Source organism: Rhinoderma darwinii, chromosome 6, assembly GCF_050947455.1.
Source record: "Rhinoderma darwinii isolate aRhiDar2 chromosome 6, aRhiDar2.hap1, whole genome shotgun sequence".
NCBI lineage: Eukaryota > Metazoa > Chordata > Amphibia > Anura > Rhinodermatidae > Rhinoderma > Rhinoderma darwinii.
In genome coordinates this window covers 144,386,072-144,398,366 of record NC_134692.1, presented here as the reverse complement: position 1 = coordinate 144,398,366, position 12,295 = coordinate 144,386,072, and the positions used below count along the sequence as shown (strand labels likewise).

The following is a 12,295-nucleotide window of genomic DNA, read 5'->3' as shown; positions in this document are numbered from 1 at the left end:
TGCATAAAGCTATTATTCGGCCACCCCTAAACAATGCTCACAAGCAGAAACAGTTGCAGTGGGCTCAGAAATACATGAAGACTAATTTTCAAACCGTGTTGTTTACTGATGAGTGCCGTGCAAACCTGGATGGTCCAGATGGATGGAGTAGTGGAAGGTTGCTGAATGGCCACCATGTCCCAACAAGGCTGCGACGTCAGCAAGGAGGTGGCGGAGTCATGTTTTGGGCTGGAATCATGGGGAGAGAGCTGGTAGGCCCCTTTAGGGTCCCTGACGGTGTAAAAATGACCTCTGCAAAGTACGTAGAGTTTATGACTGACCACTTTCTTCCGTGGTACAAAAAGAAGAACCGTGCCTTCAGTAGCAAACTTATCTTCATGCATGACAATGCACCATATCATGCTGCAAAGAATACCTCTGTGTCATTGGCTGCTATGGACATAAAAGGAGAGAAACTCATGGTCTGGCCCCCATGTGCCCCTGACCTCAACCCTATTGAGAACCTTTGGAGCATCCTCAAGCAAAATATCTATGAGGGTGGGAGGCCGTTCACATCAAAACAGAAGCTCTGGGAGGTTAAATCTGACATCCTGCAAAGATATTCAAGCAGAAACTGTCCAAATACTCACAAATTCAATGGATGGAAGAATTGTGAAGGTGATATCAGAGAAGGGGTCCTATGTTAAAGGGAAGGTGTCGTGAAAAGTTTTTTTTTTTATGTTTTTGGTTTTAGTATGTTAATAACATTTTATTTATTTGTGTTGTACTTTTTTCTTTTTTCTAACTTTTACTTCTCTATGGGGGCTGCCATTTTTTTTTTCATCTCTGTATGTGTCAATTAACGACACATACAGAGATGGAATACGGCACATACATCCCCATAGAGAATGCGAACGGGAGCCGTTACATTCACTATAGCGTACGCCGTCTGTGTGGGAACGGCGCATGCTCCCACACAGTCCAAAAGGAAGGTCTTCGGCCGAGTGACATCCGGCGCCATTTTCATGTGGACCGGAAGCCGCGGCCGGACAGTAAGATGACTACTTCCGGTCGGGGCTTCCGTCCATATGTTCAGAAGCAAGGACTAGGAGCAGAGGCGGCAGCAGGAGCAGGTAAGTTATGTTTGTATGTGTTATACTGTGTGATTACCACTGTATCTAATCCTCCTACACTGTGCATTCGCTCAAAAAATGGCAGCACACAGTGTAGGCGGTTTGAACATTCAACCCCCTCCTTTCTCCTGGCACTAGCCAGGATAAGGGAGGGGGGATTGTGTGAGGACACTAGAGCGAGTGTGTCTACACCAAATTTGCAGCATAAAGCAATGGGGTTGCTTTACCACATTGCAATGCTGCAATTTTGGGAACTGCTCCCTCTAGTGACCAGCACATGGAAATGTTATACATTAGAATCTAATTTATAATATTTCCTGACTTGTGAAAAAAAATTAGAACAATGTTTAATCATTTATATACTGTTTAACGAAAAAAAAAAAAAAAAAAAATTTCTAGCGACACATTCACTTTAACATGTAACTTGGCCTGGTAAGTGTTTTTTGATTGAAAGAGCTTGTGATTTCTGTAAATATGACCTCCTGATGCTGCAAATTCAACAAATTACCATTTTAGTCTCTTTACAACCTGTAAATGTTCTGATCTCTGATGTGCATAATAATGTGAAGCAAAAAAATCTGTTCTCATTAGGAGATTTGTTCAATAAAATTCTCATTATCCTCCAGCGGTTGATGCTGAGGATTATACTGACTGTCATTGCATCGACTATTTAGGAAAATCAGCCAAAAATAACATTTGCATAATAATTTGGAATGCGATATATATATATATATATATATATATATATATATATATATATATATGACCTCCCGCTCCAAGTTGTATAGAGCCAGGATAGCGCACCCACAGGAGTCTATGGGGATCTCGCTTCGCTCTGTAGGCCTCCCTTTCTTCGGTCGGATCTTTGCACCCGGCAGAGGTCAGTGACCAATCTTGGAACTTGAGCTGCTGTGACAATTATGGAGAAAGTTACGTAAAATATCAAGTGTCAGAAACGAGAACTCCTCAACCTTAACATTTCTCAATATTATTTTCCCAAGTAACGGCAGAGAACGCTCCATTACCCGGCCTCCCATTCCTCAGGATGGGGCCAAAATAAATGAGCGAGGCTTTCGGTAAACATTGTTACGCAGCAGACGTCACGCACCGCTGCACCGACTCTCCCTGATCTCCCTTCTAAAAAGTGCGGCACAGGGGTGTTATCCAGTGCCACAAAATGTGAGAACGCGCTCCTCCCTGCCTTCGTATCTGAGACCGATCACCACATCTAGAGGATTCTGTATTTTTCCTGCCACTTATAATAAAAAAACAAAAACCAGACCAAACAAAACAGCATTTCCAAATGATTTTATCGGCATAATCCCCATCCGGCACGGTCAGCGCGCCGGCTTCAGGAACCCTGTACAATATAAATTAATAAGACCCATCTGCTAGACAGCGCGGGGCTCCGAGGGAAGAGAACAGCTTGGCAGATGCGTAAACCCGTTTCAAGCCCCGTCACGTAGCCCACCCCAAATTGCTTCGAACATACTTCAGTCACGAAACCGTTCCGAATCCTCCCCTGGAATGGCGCGGAGGAAGTAAACAGATAATCCGGCTACAGAGGGGGGCTGGCGGCCACGTTACTGTAATAGACACCCCGGTGTCGTGTTTCGTTAAAGCACCATTATATTCCGACAGAAGTGCATTTGGAAAGGGGGAGGTTAACCCCTCATTGTCCTAAAATAAAAAGGCAATGTAACAGAAGAACCTGTATCCCGTCAATTCTGTAGGCCGGTCCGTTATTAAGTTATTATCTACATCCGGACAGTCTGGAAAGGGTTAATGGCACAGCTGAGGTGGCTAAAATAACTTAAAAAAAAGATGGAATCCAGAAGTCTTCTCAGTGTTTGTGGTGTAGACTTGGTGCCACGCGTGGCCTCCATGGTTACAGTCATGTGACTTCAACCACAAAATTGGATACCGCCTGCGGGTCTAAGAGGTCGCCGTCCCGGTTATCGTGGATTCGTTGATGTCGTTTAAAACTGGAACGGCAAAGAAAATGTTTATTACAGAGCGAGCAAGTGAAGGCTCCTTCTTCGTGGGTCTTCGAATGCGCCGCCAGCTCAGTAGAGTTACGGAAGGATTTTCCACACTCCTTGCAGTGGGATCGGTGGATGCGGAGATGATTCTTAAAGGCGAGCAGGTTGGAGAATTCCTTGAAGCAGTTCGGGCACTTGTAGACCCCGACATTATGGGTTTTTTGGTGGTTAAATAGGCTACCGGAATGGAGGTAAGAACGGCCGCATTGCTTGCACTTATATTTCCGCTCATCTTGGTTCGCTTGGTCTTTGTGATTTCGGAATTTCTGACCGGATTGCGACGCCTTTTTTTCATTTCTCGGAGTCGGTGTTGGCGAAACTTGTAAGGAAGACGGAGAAGACAACAGTTTATGAGTCCGTTGGTGGTGTCTGAGGGTTAATGGACAGCTGAACCCGCGGTTACAGGTTAGACAATGGAAGGAGTTTTCTCCAGTGTGGACTGTGCTGTGACTGATCAGCTCCTCGGAAGACAGAAATATCTGCCCGCAATCCACGCATTGAAAGTGTTTCTCCGCACTGTGGGTCCGCAGGTGGCTCCTCAGGGTGATGGGGTTCAGGAACTCCCTGCGGCACACGTAGCACTTATAATTTCCTCTTTCGTGCGTGCTCTTGTGCGTGCGCAGGCTGCTGGCATGGAGATAGCTACGGTCGCATACGTCACATCGATAGGGTCGTTGCTCTTGGTTTTCAGTGTATGTAGATTCTTTCGCCGCACTGTCCCCGGCTTCTTTACATTCATGGCTCTCCAACGTATCACATACAGGTTCTAATGAGGAAGAGTCGTCATTGTGGTCTGCGCCATTGGAGACATCCTCATCATTAAAGCCGGAGATTTTATCACCCGCAGTGGAGTTTTCTTCCTGGCGATCGTCTATGGTCTTTGATTCTTCTGTTCCGGAAAGTATCTGAGAGTCCGACTGGGAACCCTCTTGGACATGAACAAGTTGGTGCCGGAAAAGTTGTCTCTTCCACTTAAAGGTTTTCCCGCACTGAGAACAAGGATGTCTTTTGGCTTCATAGTGAGTGCGCTGATGGTTCTTCAGGGCCATTAGATTGGAGTAGGTTTTGTCACAAATCGTACAATGGTACTGACCCGTTTTGTGGCTTTTCTTATGGTTAAATAGGCTTCCAGCATGTCTGTAGGATCTTCCGCACTCCTCACACTGGTACGGGCGAGAATCTGGATCCATTTGCCTTTTTGCATGAAAAGATCTCTTCTTACCAGCGACAATAACTTTATTTACAGCAGAGCCTTCACTGGACACTGGTCTTAGCGACTTTTGCGGATGCCCTTGAGCGAATCTTCTGAATCGGCTTCTGCGGTTGCGTCTTCCTAGCTTTCTGCCTGAAGCCCTTTGCCGGTGTATTCTTTGGTGAGTTTCTAGTTGTTTCCGCAGCCGGAAAGCTTTACCACAATCTAGACATTTGTGCCTCTTTAACTCGAAATGGATGCGGTTGTGATTCTTCATTGCCATTAGATTGAAGAAGCGTTTCTGGCAGATGGAACAGCGGAAGATTCCAGTTTTATGCGTCTGCTTATGGTTAATAAGACTCCCGGCATGCCTATAGCTCCGACCACACACTTCACAACGGAACGGCCGCCAATAAAATCCGGTCTCCCCTTCATGTTGTGATAAAGAGTTGGACAAGATTGGAAGATCTTGAATGTCTTCTTTATGTTCAACCGGATCACCACCGACTTCAGCGGAGGGACTGCTGTGGTCACAAGTACCAGAAAGATGAAGCGCCAGCTCTTTGACCCCACACATCTTACCACAGAATTCACAGACTTGAACCTTATGGTCTTCTACATCAGCCACATTAGGAGCTCCACTCATAAAAGAACGCGCCAAAGTAATCCGTACGCTGGAATGGGCTTCACGTTTCCGACCGACTCGTCTTGAAAACCGTCTCCTTGAAGTCTTATTATTTAGAGGGGTTTGGCTGTCGGATTGGGAAGTGCAATGATCTGGCAGGGGATCGTCTTTCGTTGCAGAATGGTCAGGCAAAGAAAGAGTAAAAGTCATAGGTTTCTCATCGCCGCGGTCTCGTAACGTGGGAGTTTGGAGCTCTTGTGGATTGGTCAATGCTGCCGGCTGCTTACACTTTGGATGGTGCCTCAAGTGGGTTCTGTAGGCCGCCAGGTTAGGGTAATGTCTAGAACAAGCTACGCACTGGAAATTTCCAACTAAATGAGTCTTTTTATGATTGACTAAACTTCCGCCATGACGGTAAGTCTTCCCGCATTGTTCGCACGTATAAGGCCGGCGCTCCGGACTGTCTTCATTCTTAGGAGTTGACCCAGAGCCTTCGTTTCCCTTTGTTGGACTGTGTTGGGGATTTTCATCTTGATCTGATTTAGGATCGAGGTTTTCATTTTTAGAAGAGTCTTCATTACTGTGCGTAAAGCTGTGAGCCTGCAAACTCTGCAGATCGTCATAGGTTTTCCCACAGAATCCACAAATGTGTGAGAGTAGGGACCCCCCATCGTGGACTTCGCTGTGGTCCGGTTCCTCGATCTCGCTTTTTATTCGACTTAATAATTCTCTTTCTGAGGAATGCATGGAGAAGGAGAACTCTGCCTCTTGTTCTTCACCGTGGAGTCCTGGAAGAGATTCATCCATTACCTGTTTCTCGTGTGCGACCTGGTGTTGGTGGAAGTCGACTTCATTTGAAAAAACCAAACCGCAGTGACCGCAGTCGTAATGGTTATCTGCCGGGAGCGGGTGGTCCGCAAATTCATTCTGAATAGTTCCATCGAAGCTTTGTCTTCGGTCATTCTTGAGAGATTGAGGCTTTGTGTGGGACTCGAAATGACTTCTCAGAGCGAGGAGGTTCGGATATTCTTTGGGGCAAAATGAACATTGGTAGATACCCATCTGATGGCTACGTTTATGGTCATTTAAATAGTCTATATGGTCATATACTTCCCCACATTCTACACATGTGTATTCGGGCGGATTTTCTTCTGCAGAGTCAAGGGCTTTACTTTCATCATCTTGGAAATCCGGGTTATTGGAACGGTCCCAGTCAGAGTCCCCAGTAAAAGTTGTATCCATGTTGACCTCTGGTGAGCTGGACTCGGGACCCTGGTGATCCCATTGGTTTCCCTCTACGTGCACCATCTGGTGGGCAACCAAATCACTTTCAGTATGGAACATCTCTTTGCAGCTGACACATCCGTACAGGCCTTTACCATCAAGTGGGTAAGAAAGATCTGAATATAGAAGCGCTTGGTCAAGGCACAATTCTCCCTGTTGGCCCTTTTTTACTTTATGGTGAATTCGGATATGGTTTTTTAAGGCAGCCACGTTCTGTACGTGCTTGGAGCAATAAGGGCACATGTAGTCACCAGTTTGGTGGGTTCTTTTGTGGTTGATCAGGCTTCCCGAATGTCTATAGGACTTACTGCAAAGGTCGCATTCATACACTCGCCTGCCTTGATTTTCGGAGCTTTCCATGACCTTCTCTTGAGGTTCTACAGGTTCTTGTAATTTGGAAAGTTCTTTTTCGTTATTTGTGGAGCTCGAAATTTCACATTTAACATTTGTGAGAGTTTTTGTAGGAGAAATGGTTATTGCTCCCTGGCAGCTCTTGCAATGTGTTTGGAAAGGCTCGGAGCAGTCAAATGACTTTCCACATGGGCAATGACTTAGGGACTTGGCAACTCTATTACTGGTGGTCGCTGCATGGGGGGCTTCATCATTTATCTTTACAGAGTCAGCCAGGGATCGGCTGTTCTTGTTTTGCAAAAATTTAGACTTGGTTCTAAAAAACTGGCGCCCTCTTCTGGATGCGATACCTCTTCTTCCAGCATAGGATCTACTGTGGAAACGGACATGATTTCTTAGGGCCATTAAATTGGGGTATTGCTTTGGACATAGAGAGCACTGATATACTCCGGTCTTGTGTGTTAGCTTATGATTTATTAAGCTACTTTTATGCCGGTAGGTTCTGCCACAAATGTCACACTTATGCGGACGATCATCTGTAGGCTGGTGGTTGGGTTCTTCCAATCCTGACGATTCCGTCTCTTTGGAAGCGATCGGATCTGGTTGAAGATGCTCAAAACCAGCGTCTGTGCCATGGACCTCGGCGTCTCTGTTTTCGAGCTTAATTTCATGTGGAGTCGCTGAGGAATCTTCATCACGCCATTGGTGAAGGGGTAAGTTATCCACGTCCGCCTTGATAACGTCTGGAAAGCCAGGAACGCTAGAATAAGCAGAGTCGTCGCTGCTGCCTTGTGAAACTTGAGGGGTTTCTTGCCAAATGCCGGATTCATTCACTTCCTCCACCGGTTTATCCTCCGACGTTTCATTCATTTCTTGCTTTTGGTGATGTAACGGATGTTGTAAAAAGTCACTCTCGTTGGTGGAAAGGTCTTCACAGATTCCACATTGAGAAGGGTCTTCTTGGTTTGGATAAAGGTCAGACAGGCTGGCAGAAGGGAAGTAAGCGTCTCCAAGCCTCTTCCCTGGTCTAGACTTAAAGTGAGCTCGGAGATGGTTTTTTAGGGCGGCCATGTTGAACATCTGTTTGGAGCACAATGAACAGCTGTACACGCCGGTTTGGTGGGTCTTTTTATGATTGATGAGGCTCCCCGCATGCCTGTAGGTCTTTCCGCAGTCATGACACTTAAAAGGTCTATCCCCGGACTTGGCATCTTCCTCGTGTGAGTCTTCATATTCGTGTTGTGTTTCCGCTAGAAAGTCATTTGGCTTTTCCTTTGTTTGATCAAAACCGTCTTCATTTCCACTCTCAATCATGGAGTCCGAACTGAAGGGCGTATCAGTCACGTCGTCACTATTCGGCTTTGGACTCAATGGAGAGGCAAGCTCGTCTTGGTAGTGGGTGCGAGGTCGGAGGACAGCTTCTTCTTCACATTTGATGCTCTCAGATAGATCAGGTGACCTATGCAGATTATTTGCCTTCTCAGCCGACTGTAATACTTCAATCTGCGGTGGATCAGACTTCTCTCTATAGACACCAGCGCTCTTGCCAGAGGATCGAGGGGATTTACAACTTCGCCGTGCTCTAGAGTCGGAATGGAGACGACAATGGTTTTTCATCGCCATCAGGTTTGAGAACTCCTTATAACAGACTGCACACTGGTACACGCCAACCATATGACTCTGCTTGTGGTTGGCAAGGCTCCCGGCATGTTTATAAGCTTTCCCGCACTGGCCGCACTTGTACCGATATTCCCCGATGCTGTCATTCTGCTGATCTTTCTCATCCGTTAACGCTTCTGGTCCTTCTTCATCCTCTTTGGCGGGGCCCTCGTCTTCTGCCTTGTCTTCTGGGTAATATTTGGAGACAAGCTGAGGAAAGTCCACGGGTAACATGGATTCAGCAATATAGTTCTCCAAGTTACTCATTAAGTTGCTACTTTCCACTAATACTGGAGATTGCGCGTCAAACTTGGGGCTTCTTTTAAGGTTTTCCCCATTGGGCGTTGAATAATAACCATGTAGAGACTTGCGGTGATTGTACAGCTGCTGGGACATACGAAAAGCTTCTCCGCACTGTTCACACTTAAATCGTTTCTCCTCTGAGTGAGTGCGCAGGTGACTTTTCAGGCCCATGGGGTTGGAGTATTCTCTCTGACAGATCAGGCACGCGTAGAGACCTATTTCATGAGTCTTCTTGTGGTTCACTAAGCTGCCGGCGTGCCGATAACTCTTGTCACACTGGTTACATTTATATGGTCGATCTTCCTGGTGACTTTCCAGCACCGTCACACCGGAGACCGACATGGGGCGCTGGTCACAGTTCAGATTGTGGTTTGTGGAACCATCCGCTTGGTTAGTCCCATCATCCATATTCATTCTGGAATGTACGACCTCCTCCAATCAGCAGGGATCTAGCTACATTTTCAAGGGATCACTTCATGCTGTGGTGTCATCGTCTCAAGGTAGATGCATCTCTCACACGCCCAATCATAATCTGGTCCCCGGCACTTCTGAAGTCTTCATCCTGTGGAGAAGAAACAACAAGACTTGGTAAATGTTGTGAATCGTTACGTTCGTTCTACTGTTCATAACAAACGGAAAAGGGATTCTATAGCAAAATATATTCTAGTCGGTTTCTGATATTGTAGCTCAGCGCCATTGAAGTGAATGCGGCCGAGCTGCAATACCACACACAAACTGTGTACAAGTGTGGCGCTGTTTTAGGAAGACATTTTTTTTCCCCCTAATCCTGGACAATTGTAAGGTCTGGGAAAGTGACACTCAGTCCACACCAGTTAAAGCCTACCTCCACCTTTGTAACCAGGTATTTGTTTTAATGCGTTGAGAAAAAATAAATGAAAAATTAAGCAATTTTTTTTTAAAATAAGACTATGGTTTAGTGTCTATAGCTTCCATGCAGACCTAGGTTTCCATGGTAACGGACTACCAACAAAGCTTGTGTAGTCGGATCGTGCAGTCCTACCCCAATTCTTACTTCCATTCGCTAGGTTAGAAAGAAGTACGGAAAGATGGATGGGAAGATGGCGGAAATTGGATGTGCAGGTGGAGCTTCCCCTCTAAAGAACATCACACAATCCAAGTCTTTAAAAATAACAGAAATCAGTTTAAGGGCTTGTTCACACGTAGCAGAATTGCGAACGGAAAAAAACGCAGCATAATCCAGCAGCAGCAAAGTGGATGAGATTGAACAAATCTTATCCACAGGCTGCGGAATTACTGAGCGGAAAAAACGCTCACAAATGGACGTGCGGTGCGGAATTTAATTCCGGAAATGCCAACTGTATTTGCATAATCGCTGCAGGTTTTCCCCCATTGAATGCAATTGGGAGGTAAAACCCGCAACAAATAGTTTGTTTTTTGATCGCAGCGAATCCGCCGCAAAAAATGCAACTCTGGAAAAAAACAAACGATATACTTACCTAGGAGTCTGTGCTTCTTCCTCCAGGCCGGCCTCCTGGGATGACGTTTCATCCCATGTGACCGCTGCAGCCAATCATAGGCTGAAGTGTCATCCCAGGAGGCCGTGCTGCTAGAAGGCCGGTTAATGCAGCCGTTTTCTGATGCTGACATTCCACAGTTTGGTGCGTTTTTTCGCCCGGAATTCCCTGCAGCGCATCGGGCGATTATGCTGCGTATCGCCCAGTGTGAACCTGGCCTTAAACTCCTGCCTATTGACGATAGTAAAGCCGGTAGCGTGCGGTCGGGAGCAGGGAGTGTCACTTATTCTCCGTTTTACTGCTATCGGGGGGGGGGGGGGGTAAGGATTCAGGAGACACGGCTGACGCGGAGCTGTCTGGGTGGGCGACATCTACAAGTGACAGCGCAGCATTACTGCCACACACACACGAGCTCCTTCCCACTTCATATTCACACCACGTGCTTTCCTATCCGTACACTTTCTGTGATCGTAGAGATTAATGCAGTAAGTCTGGACCCCGCCCAATCTATACGTCCCACTCTTGTCCTAGTGGGATCATCTAACCACATGAGGACCGACATCTGACCTTCATGTTCTGGTTATTCTGGTGAACACATGAAACCTTCAAGAACGGGCATGCAGGCGAGCAAGGGCAGCGCGGAGCCCCCACTCACTGTCACGGGGGAATTTCCAACAACGGGCGAGACTTTTGGTAAATGAAGCAAAGTTCTGATCTCCCCCCAATGTTTTCTGCATTCTCTAAACTTGGAGCAGTGACCAGAATGAGATTTTTAAGCTCACAGCAGAACATGTACATATGATGCTCCCGGGTAAATGCGGACAGCCCTTATTTTTCCAGCACGACGATCAGTCCTCATAGGGGAAGCGGAGACAGATGTGGCTGATGTGAAATCTTGGCCGGACCCCCCCCCATCCATGACCCCGACGAGCACACGTAATGTCACGCTGCTACGAAGATTCTGTTAACTCAATGCAAACCAATTCAGTGGAGAACAAATTCGCAGCGTGCAGTAAAGTAAACAGCCAGGTAAGCGGGACAAGAAGGTAATTCACTGATAAGAGGACAACTCCACTTCACACGCGTGCACCATCTATACATAGAACTGAGGAGCGGAGGACACAGCCGGGGCCTCCTCATAGAAGACCTGCTCCAATATCTTATCGGGACACTCCAGGAAAACGGAGGGATGTAAAGAACATTGTGTCACGCTCCGCCGCCCTGCCCAGAACAGATTTGCCCGGAGTATTCCTTTAAAAGGGTTTTCCACGTTCGGACAACTGATGACGTATCGTATAGGTCATCGGTATATGATCGGTGCGGGTCTGACACAGGGACCCCGCACTCCTCAGCTAATCCGGCTGTCTGCGGGTTTGAACGGTATGCGGCCATTCGTCAGAACTGCGGCTCTGCTCCTACTCACTCAGACAGCACCGCAGCTTGACCAGAGTCATCCGCTTCCGGCAATATCGTCCGATGCCCGGGGGCAGCCGCTGATCGGTGCGGGGCCCTGTGTTGTGCTCGCACCGATCATAAACTGATGACCTGTCCGGTGGATAAGTCATCAGAATGTGGAAAACCCCTTTAAGTCCACAGTACCCGACACCAGACTAATATTTATTCGTTGTCGCCATATGACTTTTTTTTTTTTTTTTTTTTTAACTACAATATAAACGACTTTCCCCAAGTAAAATCCTATTGTGACCAAATTGTGACCTCCAATTATCTGCATCATCTTCGGCTGCGTTCACACGTGTCGTGTTTGCAGATTTCAAACCAGACGCTGGATAACTTTACGACCCGCAGCAGAAATCCTAGACTTTCCGTCCATGGCAGAGCAGCAGATCCACCCGAGGACCGGCCCTACGGTCATTCATCGGGGCTGATCCTCGGCTTCTCCGTGTAACATGCTCCTTTTTCCGCGGCTGAGCTTCTTCCTGGCAAAAGTCCGCACAGAGATTTTCCGTAGCGTGTGACCGGACTTGCAGAAACCCCATTCACATGCATAGGACGCGGACCAACAATGAAGTTGATGCAGATTTGGGTCAGACCCCACACGTGTGAACAGGGCCTTACAAAGATTTTCTGCATACCAGGAAAAAAATAAATCCGACCCGTGCCGATTAATGAAATTCTGTTCTTTCGAACGCCAAGATTATCGGTACAAGTCCGGGCTGGACGCCCCCAATGCCTCTAGAAATGTGTGGTTTGTTTTTAGTTATTTTCTACGG

General features: G+C 46.9%; 1 protein-coding gene across 1 annotated transcript; it reads right to left on the bottom strand.

Annotated features, from left to right (window-relative positions):
* Positions 1–2,410: 2,410 nt before the first annotated feature.
* ZNF646 (zinc finger protein 646) lies at positions 2,411–9,125 on the bottom strand. Its single transcript, XM_075830884.1, has one exon. It carries the CDS (start codon positions 8,980–8,982, stop codon positions 3,007–3,009), a length of 5,976 nt encoding a protein of 1,991 aa, XP_075686999.1. The 5' UTR covers positions 8,983–9,125; the 3' UTR covers positions 2,411–3,006.
* Positions 9,126–12,295: the final 3,170 nt, after the last annotated feature.

What these genes read in the sequence shown, in the direction of transcription:
- ZNF646 (XM_075830884.1), bottom strand. Translation starts at nt 8,982, where the DNA reads ATGAATATGGATGATGGGACTAACCAAGCGGATGGTTCCACAAACCAC.